The sequence below is a fragment of the Columba livia genome, unplaced genomic scaffold, assembly GCF_036013475.1.
Source record: "Columba livia isolate bColLiv1 breed racing homer unplaced genomic scaffold, bColLiv1.pat.W.v2 Scaffold_194, whole genome shotgun sequence".
NCBI classification, from domain to species: domain Eukaryota; kingdom Metazoa; phylum Chordata; class Aves; order Columbiformes; family Columbidae; genus Columba; species Columba livia.
Genome location: NW_027043136.1, coordinates 330,316 through 342,500, shown reverse-complemented (window position 1 = coordinate 342,500; position 12,185 = coordinate 330,316). Strand labels below are relative to the sequence as shown.

Genomic DNA, 12,185 nt, shown 5'->3' with positions numbered 1-12,185 from the left:
CTGTGCCTGGAGCACGATGAGCTCTGAGCCAGGCCTGAGGACTCCATCCAGGAGAGCCGCTCTCTGCAGGGCAGGGCCCAGGCCCGTCCAGGAGATGGGGCAGAGACAGGCACACACACCTACAACATGGCTCAGGCAGGCACCAGAGGTCCCAGGCTGAGCTGAGACACGGCCCCTGGGCCCCTGCAGGAGATGGTCCCCAGGGAGGCCGGTCCCAGCCACTGAGGCCTTTGAGCACCCCAAGACCCTGTAGACACGGATGGCTGGCAGCTTTGGAGACTGAGTCTTGGCCCAGATGGACCTTCTCTCTGATCAGGACTTTTGTTCTCAGATTCTTTTGTTTAGGTATGTTTTTTCCAAAGCAAAGATCTCAGGCATTACTAAAAAGGAGAACAAGGAGAAAAAGAAATCCATGTCACACACCACACGCTATCCCATGTGTGTTTTGACGCAAATGTCCAAAATGGCAGCAGCTTCCTTACTCTTTCAGTACTCCAAAGAGTATCTCTTAAAGGCTTTCCAGAAGTTCTGAACCTCTTCCCACCAATCAAGGTAGGCAAATAACTCTGAGAAAGGTGCAAGTCACACAGGAGGTGTGGAAGGTTTACCCTGCAGCTGAAGTGCATTTTGCATCCCCTGTACAGATGGCCAACTGCGGATCTTGGTTTGGGTAGAAAAGGAAACATGACTGCAGTAGCAGCAATGGACTCTTTTTGCTCATTTGGGAAGAGTCATCATTTGCCTGGCTGTGCTTTGGGAATGGATTCAAAGCGAGTCTTATTTCCATGGCGGTCTGTTGGCACTGTCCAGCGCAGCCTATGGCTCTGGTCACACTGGGGATTTTCTCCACGCTGCAGTGGTTGAAACCATCCTGCTATCCCCTCAGAAAAGGCTTTGTGACCCTGGTCCTCCTCGCTGTGGGGCCTCATGGACATCAGCTCTGGTGCAGAGAGGGGACAGCTACCAGGGCTCTTCTCTTGGTTGCAGGGCTGGTTTCTGCCATGACTGGAGAGAAGAGCAGGAGCTTGGTCCTGTAGAGCCAAACGGCAGAGAAGGCACCAGGGACAGCCAGCAGCTGTGCCCAGCACGTGGACACCAAGGGCAGGGACAGCCCCCCGGAACTCCTGGGCACCGGGACTGCCTTGGGGCCAGCACCCCAAAGGCTTCCTGCAAAGGGTGCTGGGTGGGGCTGTGGTGGGGGGGCTTTGCAGCTTCCCCCTGCTAGGGAAAGGAGGAGAAAGGGAAGAAGGGATGTGAGGTATAGTTCAGCTGTAAGGGACCTAGAATGACCATCTAGTCCCACTGCATGACCAATTCAAGGCTGATCTAAAGTTAAAACAGGGTAGTAAGTGCATTGGCCAAATGCCTCTTGAATGCTGAGGCTTGGGGCATCAACCAGCTGTCACAGAATCACAGAATGGTTGGGCTTGAAAGGGACCTCTGGGGATCATCTAGCCCAACCCACCTGCTAAAGCAGGTTCGCCCAGAGCAGATGGCACAGGAAGGTGTCCAGGTGGGTTTTGAATGTCTCCAGAGGAGGACACTCCACAACCTCTCTGGACAGCCTGTTCCAGTGATCAGGCACCCTCACAGTAAAGAGGTTTTTCCTCATATTCAGAAGGGACCTCCTATGCTGTGCCCATTGCCTCTCATCCTATCGTTCAGAAGGCTGTTCCAGTATTTGACCACACTCTCAGTAGAGGGTCAAGTCTGAACTTCCTCTGACCCAGGTTTGCACCATTCACACATGTCCTGTCACTGGATACCAGGGACAAGAGACCAGCACTTCCCTATACACTTCCCTCCTCGGGAACTTTTAGAGGGCAATGAGCTTGCTCATCAGCTTCCTTCTCTCCAAACCTGAGAAATCCAGATTGCTCAGCCACTCCTCAGAGGACATGCCTTCCGGTCGGTCACCAGCTTTGTTGCCCTCTGGACACGTTGGAATACTTCAACATCCTTGTCAAATCGTGGGGCCCAGAACTGCACACAGCACTCAAGGTGAGGCCACAGCAACTCTGAATACAGCAGGATAATCACCTCTTTTGAGCGGTTGGTTCTGCTCTGTCTGATGTAGCCCAGGATGGGATTTGCACTCTTGGCTGCCAGGGCACACACTGCTGACTCTTGTTGAGCCTCCTGTCAACCAGCGCCCCAAGGCTCCTTTCTGCAGGGCTGCTCTCCAGCCAATCCTCTCCCCATTTAGACTTGTGCTTGGCATTACTTTATCCCAGGTGCAGAATCCGGCATGTGGACTTGTTAGATTTTATACCGTTGATCATTGCCTGATGCTCCAATCTATCTAGATCGTTCTGCAAGTCTCCTTGTCCCTCAGGATAGTCATCAGCACCTCCGAGGATGGCATTATCAGAAAATTTGCTAATTGTGCATTAAATTCCTGCATCCAGATTATTGATAAAAATATTGGACAGACCTGGCCCTAGGACTGAGTCCTGAGGAACATCCCTGGTGGCTTCCCTGAAGAATTTTTTCCGCATATCCAATCTAAACCTCTCCATGTGCAACTTGAGGCCATTTCCTCTTGTCCTATCACTTGCTACTTGGGACAAGAGACCAACACCCTCCATGATAAAACCTCCTTTCAGGCAGCTGTAGGGAGTAATAAGGTCTCTCCTCAGCCTCCTGTTCTCAAGGCTGAACAGCCCCAGCTCCCTCAACCGCTCCTCGTCAGACTGGTGCTCCAGACCCTTCACCAGCCTTGTCACCCTCCTCTGAACTCTCTCCAGCACCTCAATGTCTTCCTTGCCATGAGGGGCCTAAAACTGACCCCAGGATTCAAGGTGCAGCCTCACCAGTGCCCAGTACAAAGGGATGATCACTTCTCTAGTCCTGCTAAAGCTCTGATTGAATCAAGGCTTGAACACCTTGGTGTGGCCCAGTTGGTGACAGGTTGGACTGCAGACTCCTGAGGTCCCTTCAACCTCAGTTCTCTCATGATCCCATTGTGATGTTGGGCTCTGTTTCAGACTGGAGCAGAGCAGGCGATGATGGGGCAGGATCCACCTGTGCTGTAGGTGACCATCTAAACCAACATCTCAGCCCGTGAACCAGCCAACCCCTCAGTGTGACTCGCTCTGGGCAACGTGTGAGGAGTCCTGGGCAGGGAAGATTCAGAGGGCATGGGGCGCTGTGCAAGACACAACATGATCTTGGCTTCATGTTTGTAGGGCCATCAGATGTCAGTTGATGTCAATGGATATTAAAATAAGAAGAACTGAAGACAAAGATCCAAAGCAAAGGAAGGTGTCTTTCTTTCTTCCTTTCTTTCTTTCTTTCTTTTTCTTTCTTTCTTTCTTTCTCTCTTTCTTTCTTTCTTTCTTTCTTTCTTTCTTTCTTTCTTTCTTTCTTTCTTTCTTTCTTTCTTTCTTTCTTTCTTTCTATTTATTCATGTATGTATTTATGTATTTACTTATTTACTTACTTATTGACATACTTATTTACATACTTATTTATTTACTTATTTATTTATTTACTTACCGCTTTATTTATTTATTTATTTATTTACTTATTTACTTATTTACTTACTGATTTACTTATTTACTTATTTATTTATGTACATATTTATTTATATATTTGCTTATTTATTTATTTATTCATTCATTCATTCATTCATTCATTCATTCTTTTTAACGTCTTTGTAGGGGAGTCTCTTTTCTTTGGAAAGGAAAGAGTTCTCCAGAACTGGGCATGGGTTTAGGACACAAATGTCTTCAGCTCCAGGGACACAAACACCTGGTGCCAGTGTAGATGCCCCGGGAACCCCTGCCCAGGCTCCCCCTGCACTGCAAGGTGCTCTGGTCTCCCCAGGTCCTGTGTGATAGATGCCAATCCCAGGCCAGCACCTCAGGTACACTGGGCCCCTAAAATGGCCCTGGCTGTTTATGGTGAGACAGCTGATGAAAGATGCACTAAGGGAAGGAGAAGAAATGTTGGTCTTCCCCTGTACTTCTATTACCAACACTCTATTATTTCATCTCCCTCGTCATTCCGGAGTTCCCACCTCTCCTGATTAAATGTCCCTGTCCAAGGACAACTTTCCAGCACTGTCTGGACGTTTGCCCTTCCCAGTGCTCTCAGGTTTCTCCTCCACTTGCTCTTTGGCCATTCAGTGGCCTCTCAGCTGTCTGGTTTCTGCTTTGAGCTTCAGGGAGTTACAAACTTGCCCCATTCTTCAGAGCTCTAATTAACATGGCAGTCAACACGTTCATTGTGTTTATTTCTATCCTCTCCTGTCTCTCTGTTTAAACCAGTTCTTGTATGGGTGTCCCTTGTGGATGCTGGACCTCACCAGATCCAGCTTACACACACAGCTGAGGAAAGTGTTTTGCTGTTTATTAAACTGATGTAGGAAAAGTGATGCAATCTCTGGTGGCCAATGAGGGAACCGGCAGACTGGGGGTGGGGGTGAGGAGCCAGGTTGTCCATACAGTGTCCAGTCTCAAGGACTGTTCTCCTGCCTGTCCAGATGTCTTCAGGAGACCCTCGGGATCAATGTCCAGTGTAGAATGCTGCTGTCACTTCTTCCATACACTGAAAAATGACAGAAAACACCCTGGAAAGAAAAAACCCTCCTTTATTAAATCTTCTTTGAAATCTTCATCAGCAAGTGTCCCATTGGAACCTCTCCAGTTAGTTCTGCAAGTCTGGAAGATTTGAATAATATTACGGAAAGAAACATTGCTCGTTAGGGCTTTCTCTCTTTTAATGAGCCCCGTGGCGGATTTGGTGCTGAGTCCATGAACCTCAGATACCAAGGACAGGCTGAAGAATCTGCTCAAGAAGTCCAAGTCAGAACAAACTCCAAAGTACCTTGAAGCATTAATGGGCCCACTGAGGGCTGTTACTGACAAAGCCTCCCCAGGGACTCGTTAGAGCAGATAATTGGAGGCTGTGATTGCATCAGGCAAAGGCAAAGTGCAGCAGCTCTGATGCTGAGAAAGCCCTTGGTTTGTCTGATGAAGGACAATGGCCAAGCCTTGAGCCCCTGCCCCTGGGAAGGGAGATCCTGTCCCTCACGTGTGGCTCAGGTTCTTCCTGGGGCTGTGGGGAGCGCGATGCCCAGTGCAGGACAATGGTGTGACACTCCCTGGGGGTGCAAGGAGGCAATGGGGTGACAAGGCCATGACAACCATGTGTCTCCTCTAAGACCTCACTGGCAGGGACATCAGCCATAGCCAAGGGGACAAAGACCTTGGCTCTTTCAGGGACATCCAGCCTTGCCAGTGCCCTTGGCCATCTCCACCACAGTCCATCCTGCACTGTCCCAGGCCTGTGGCTGTTTCCCCACAGGCTGCAGACACCCCATGCACTTCCCCACCTTGTTCTCAGCCCAGTGTGTCCCCACCTGTGCTGCTGTCTCTCCATCCGCACCAGCTGTTCCTGGAAACACAAAGCCATGGCTGATCCAGAGTCCTTCTGAATGACCACAGCACTGCGCTCAGAATGACATTTCTTTATCCTGAGCTCCACTCTGGACCTCCAGAGCTGCAGTGTCTGATGGTTTTCCTTTCTCATGCTGTTTCCCACTACAAAAAAAAAAAAAGTGCCATCATCTTGGAAAGTGATTTTCAAGAGTTCTTGAGCCACTATTATCCTTCCCTCTCAATGTTCTATCCCAGCCAGCAACTAAGACCACAATAGCTGCTCACGTACTCCTCCAACCTATTAAGTGCGATATGGAAGATAACCGAAGTGAATGGAGAAACCCGTGGGTTCAGAAACAGCATTTTAATAAGACAATAAAAATAGTATAATATACTACTACTATGTATATAATTAAATGAAATGAAACTTAAAAATTAAAATGATTCTATGAAACACTAGGTCAAAAATCTATGTTTTCATTGTACAGATGAGATGTAAACACACGGCTCAGGGCTCTTCCTGGGACCGTGGGATGTGGGTGTGCAAGGCCCAGGGAAGGACAACACTGGGACAACAACTTCCAGCTTCCCCATGGGGCTGCAAGGAGGCACCGAGGCCCCGGTGCCATGAGGACAACATGTCTTCTCCTGGGCCTCAGTGGCAGAGACAACTGCCCTGGCCAAGGGGACAGAGACCTGGGTTCTGTGGGTCCCTTCCAGCCTTACAGCGCCCTTTGCCATCTCCACCACAGGCTGTTCTACACGGTGCTACCCCTGCCCCTCTTTCCCTGCAGGCTGCAGACACCCATCTCGCTTCCCCACCTGCTCTCACCCAGCATTTCTGCACCTTCACTGCTGTGTCTGCACCCTCACTGGCTGCTCTTTGGCACACAAACCATGGGCTGATCCAGCTCCCTCTTGGTCACCTCTTGCCCCACAGCACTGCTCTTACAGTGACATTTTTAACTCCTGATATCCAGTCTCCACTTCCCCATCTGCACTTGGTGGCTTTGTTTTTTTTTCTCTGCTGCTTTTTCCCACTACTTGAGAAAGCTTCACCACCTCAGAAACTGCCCATCAAGCAGAGATCCCAACCTGTTATTCTTCTAGTCGTCTTGCAGTTGACCAGAGAGAAGTAATCTCACCATGATTTCCTAAATCCCATGAGTGCTGCTGGCCTTTCAGCTTCTCTGATACACACGACCATGTCCCTGCTGCTGTCCCACCATGTTCTCAGGTGGGATGGATGTGACAACCTGTCTCCAAGATCTCTTCCTGGGTAGGATCTGTCATACTTGGGCAGAGGTTCTTTCCCAGCCGTGTCCCTGCTGCTGGGCTGTCACCTCCAGAGACAAAACTGGCCTCACTGTCCCCTTCACAGCCACATGATTCTGACTGGATTATGAGTGTCTGAGACACAGCTGACCTCATAATACCATAACTATCCATCACCTTTTTTATGGCCCAGGACCCGATCAGATAAAAGTATACTTGTTTTATCAAATTTATCAAGTATATTCCCTACTAGAGATTTGAGTTGAAAAACACTCTTCAGAGGAACTGCTGTATTTTTGTTGACAACATTTAGAACTCCTTTTCTGTCTTTTATTCTTTTTATTCTTCCTCTGCCTATTCTACCTTCAAAATCCTCTCCAAGGGAAAGACTCATTGAATCTCAGAATAACTTGAGGTTTGAAGAAAGCCCTTGTCTCACTTGTCTCACTGTCCTGCTCCAGGCAGGGTGAACCAGGCGAGGTTGTTCAAGGGTTCCTCACAACTATGCCTCACCACAGAGAAGCTGAAAGTGCACTCGTCACATCATAGAGAGGGAGAATAAAGACGTTTAACAGTGTTGGTCCAAGTGCTGGTCACTGAGGGATGCTACTAGTAACTGGCTGCACGGAGGGCTTTGTACCGCTGATGACATTTGGCTTGATTGTCCAGCCAACTTCCCACCCAGCTTCCAATTCTCCAGCCCAGAGATCACTGATCTGGTTACTAGGACACCAAGGAACACCATGTCTGTGACCCTGCAAAATTCCGGGTATGGCGGCAGGTTGACCAGCTGTTAATTCTCCTTCATGCTTTTCATGCAGATGGGTTCGATATCTGCCTTTCCAAAGACCTCGGAAACCCTTTTACCACTTTGTCTTGCTTTTGAGAGCACAACCCCGAATCACAGGCAAGGGTGACAGCAGACAGGAGCACTTGCAATGAGCCTGTCCCAGCAGCTGAGAAGAATCTCACTGGGACATTGAGGTTTGTTCCTGGAGTCACACACAGAAATGCCAGGGTTCCATCAGGCATCCATATCTGAGTTGGTCTCAGGACCCCTTCTGCACCCAGGGATGCTCAGAGACAGTCTGTCCCTTTTACACACAAAGGTAGGAGTCACATTGTCCCTCTGGCCTCCCGTTGCCACTCCAAAGGGGTGGGAGACACCTCAGCTATGGTGAGTCACCCTGCTCTGCACTAATCTGAGATGTCCCACATCATGAGGAATGGACACGGGGAGCTCAATTAAGGAAGCACAAGCCAGTGCTGCATTCAGGCAGTTTCCCGTGGGGTGTTACTTTCAACAGGAAGTGACCTCAGGACCTTGTGTGTGCCACAGGTTTTCATGGAACCCCAAGGAACAGTTGATGGTGTTTGTGCTCACTCGTGTTCATGTCACCTCACATCCAAGATGTGCGTGCTCACATCCCATCTGTACAAAGCAACACAGACTGCTGAACTATTCATTGAGTGTCCATCCATGGAGGGAAGAACAGATTCTCTGGGTGAAAGGCCAGTATTGAAAATGGTGGTTGTGAGGGGCCAGTCCATGATGATTGACCTGAGGCTCCTTCCATGGGGTGTCCAGTGCACAGGGGCACAGCCCAGCCCCTGCTCTGCTGGTCCTGCAGGTCTCTGGCAGGAGCCTGGCTGTGAGAGGACACTGCTGTGTGCCAGCCCTGCACACACACACTGTTCAGCTGCACACCGGTGTTTCATCTGTGAGTGACTTTTGTAGGAATATGCTTGAGAGAAACATTGCAAGAAGATATAAACCATCATGCACCACCCAAAAAAGATCACTTTTTCTTGTGGAAGTACTGTTACTGAGGCCAGCTCTGTCACAGCAGTGCCCATTGCCTGTCCCTGCCTGCGCTCACAGCACTGACACACAGCAGGACGGTGACCAAGCTGCCAGAGCACTCAGGCCTTGCACCAACACCAGGGATGAGAAGGAGAGTGTGGGAGTGGAACCAGAACAGCTCTGGAAGAACAAGCGCTGCTGCTCCCTCGCGGATGCTGCCATGCCAGAGCTGTTTTCCCCTCCACCCACGCACAGGAACTGTCCCTGAATGTGCAAAAAGGCCTTGCAGGAAGGATATAGTGAAAAAGAAGTCACTACAGGAATCTTTATTTTGGTTAGAGACAAGAAGTGTACTGTTCCTCATTTAAACAGCCAGTGGCTATAAAAGAAAAGCAGACAGTGGATTAAAAAGGGGCTGAAAACATCATCGCAATAAGAAAATAACAAATAACAACAGAAAATCCAGATGACAGGTTGAGCCTGTAATTAGCTACATTAAAACTCCTGTGTAGAAGCAGATGGGCAGTACATTGCTTCAGAAAACACTAAGATATGAGTTTCCTCAGGGCATCCTTGATCTCCTTGTTCCTCATGCTGTAGATGAGGGGGTTCACTGCTGGAGGCACCACCAAGTACAGAACAGACACCACCAGGTCCAGGGAAGGAGAAGATATAGAGGGGGGTTTCAGGTAGGCAAACATGACAGTGCTGAGGAACAGGGAGACCACGGCCAGGTGAGGGAGGCAGGTGGAAAAGGCTTTGTGCCGTCCCTGCTCAGAGGGGATCCTCAGCACGGCCCTGAAGATCTGCACATAGGACACCACAATGAACACAAAACACGTAAAACCTAAACAGGCACTGACCACAAGAAGCCCAAGTTCCCTGAGGTAGGAGTGTGAGCAGGAGAGCTTGAGGATCTGGGGGATTTCACAGAAGAACTGGCCCAGGGCATTGCCCTTGCACAGGGGCAGTGAAAATGTATTGGCCGTGTGCAGCAGAGCATTGAGAAACCCAGTGGCCCAGGCAGCTGCTGCCATGTGGACACAAGCTCTGCTGCCCAGGAGGGTCCCGTAGTGCAGGGGTTTGCAGATGGCAACGTAGCGGTCGTAGGACATGATAGTGAGGAGCCAGTATTCTGCTGAAGCTAAAAAGAGAAACAGAAACACTTGGGCAGCACATCCTGTGTAGGAGATGGCCCTGGTGTTCCAGAGGGAATTGGCCATGGATTTGGGGACAATGGTGGAGATGGAGCCCAGGTCAATGACAGAGAGGTTGAGCAGGAAGAAGTACATGGGGGTGTGGAGGTGCTGGTCCCAGGCTATGGTGGTGATGATGAGGCCGTTGCCCAGGAGGGCAGCCAGGTAGATGCCCAGGAAGAGCCAGAAGTGCAAGAGCTGCAGCTCCCGTGTGTCTGTGAACGGCAGGAGGAGGAACTGGGTGATGGAGCTGCTGTTGGACATTTGCTTTTCGTGAGCATGGGGCGCTGTAATGAGGAAAAAAAGAAGTGCCTGTGGGTCAGTGCAGAGTGAGGGCAGCTGCTCTGTCCCTCTGTCTTGCTCCAGCTGCCCTGGGCTGGCACCTTTCTGAGATGGGGGCTGATCACACTCCCATGTCACCCTGAAAAGCCACCAGGCACTGCTGAGAGCAGAGGGATCCACCTCAGACCATGACAGGTCTCACCCTTTCCTAAGGTCTCAGCACCCAACGTTTAGCCCAGGACACACTCAGCTCATTCCCCAGCCCCACAGACTGCATTGCCCACAGCCCACAGGTCAGAGCAAAGCTGGGACACGTGTGCCCATGGACACACCTGCAGGAAAGGACCCACAAGATCAGGCTGTGACTCTGCAGCTGAAACTGCCATCCCCAGAGAGCCTGACAGCAAGAACAAGATCCCAACAGCAGTGACCCAGAGCAGGGGAGCAAGAAGGAGAATGCGGTGAGGGTGGGTGTGAGAGAGGCCAGGGCAGAGGCAGCCGGGCACGCAGACAGCGTCACCCTTCCCCAGCTGTGCAGCCACCTCCCAGACACCAACACTGCCGGGCAGCTGCTCTCAGCCCCTGTGCTCTGCAGAGGAACTGGAGCTCTGGCTGCACAGGAGCTGCTTCATGCCTTGGAGCCCCCGGCCCTGAGGGCAGAGGCTTTGCTGGGTGGGACAGGAGGCCAGGGGGCTGCTCACAGGAGGGATCTGCACTGCAGGGGATCACAGGCACTTTTCTCTGTTCTCCCTCCCATAACCATTGCGGGTTTGGTTTCCTCTCATTTCTGATCATTTCCCTGCTGCCTGGAGATTCTCCCCTGGGAGGTGTTTCCCTGTCCATGTCTCTTCCCTGTCAGTGCTCACAGACCATCCCACCCTCTGTGCCCTCCCCCTGGCCCTACAGATCCTGCCTGTTCACAGGGCACTGCCTGGGGGCATCTTCCTGTCTGCAGGCTGGAAAACAGGACAGGTCAGACTAAGGCTGACGGGTCCAGCCAAGGTGATGCAGGTGCTGTGCACAGGCAGAGGGGTGGGGAAGGGATGTCATGAGCCTTCTGGCAGATGGACTGATCACTCACAGTTGCAGTTCAGGAGTCTCAGTGACGTGTTTAAGCATGAGAGCTCATTTTCATTTTATCCTTTCCTGCACCTACCATCCCTTGGGACAGGAAACTGAGAAGACAGGCTCAGAAAGCTCCCTATCTTTCTAGTAATCTTTGCATTGATCTTGTCCTTGGAGCGTTCACTCAGAAAAGTCCTGGGGGTGATCTGGAGGTATGAACAGCCCTGACCCACACAGCAGCCTCTCCACAGCAGAAGCAGCTTTTCTGCCCTGATAGAGGTCACTCCTTCACCCGACAGCTACTCCCCGCAGCACCGTGCGGATCTCCCCAGGCAGGGACCCTGCTCTGCAGGACAGCCCTGGGTGCTCACCGAGCTTCACTGCTGTGCAAAATTGCCTGACTAGAACCCCCTCCTTACAGATCCCACAAGCTGTGCCTGTGCCAGTTTCAGGAGATGCCTCCAGGAGCTACAGCTGCACTGCCCTGCACCCAGAGACTTACCATGGCGAGGGCTGCAAAGGTTTCTCCTCCAGTGAGTTCTCAGTCATCCTCCCAGTCCTGACCACCTTTAATCTCTCTCTGCCTTGCTCGTCTCCTGAGATCCCCAGGCAGAGCCCTCAGCCCTGCTGCGTGTGCAGAGGAGCTGCTCCTGGGCAGAGCTGTCTCTCTGCAGCGCTGCCATGCCATGAGCTCCCTGTGTCCCAGGAGCCCAGCCCAGCTCAGCAGCACAGGAGCAGCACAAGGCGCTTTAATGACCCCTCTGGTGGGTTTGGTGCTGAGTCCATGGACCTCAGACCCTGAGGGGAAGCTGAAGAAACTTCTCAGGAATTCAAAGTCAGATGTAAACTCCAAAGTTTCTTGTAATGTTAATGGGTCCCACTGAGGGAACCTACTGAGAAGCTGTCTCAGGGTCTGTTTAGAGCAGAAAACTGGAGGCAATGATGACAGATCAGGAAAAGTAAAGTAAGGGTGTCTCTGATGCTCAGTAAAACTGGATGTGTTTCATTAACCAAAGGACCAAACCTTGACTGCCCTTTGGAAATCAGATCCTGTCCCTCCCACGTTGCCCAGGGCCCTTCCTGGGACAGTGTGATGTGGGGCTGTGCAAGGCCAAGGGCAGGACTATGGTCCCACACCTCCCAGGTTCCTGGCTGGGGACAAGGAGGCCATGAGGCCCC

At 51.1% G+C, this 12,185-nt stretch overlaps 1 protein-coding gene across 1 annotated transcript; it reads right to left on the bottom strand.

Annotated features, from left to right (window-relative positions):
• Positions 1–8,811: 8,811 nt before the first annotated feature.
• LOC135577924 (olfactory receptor 14J1-like) lies at positions 8,812–9,923 on the bottom strand. Its single transcript, XM_065048049.1, has one exon. It carries the CDS (start codon positions 9,921–9,923, stop codon positions 9,009–9,011), a length of 915 nt encoding a protein of 304 aa, XP_064904121.1. The 3' UTR covers positions 8,812–9,008.
• Positions 9,924–12,185: the final 2,262 nt, after the last annotated feature.

Excerpts from the sequence above, each read along its gene's own strand:
- LOC135577924 (XM_065048049.1), bottom strand. The coding sequence starts at position 9,923 with ATGTCCAACAGCAGCTCCATCACCCAGTTCCTCCTCCTGCCGTTCACA.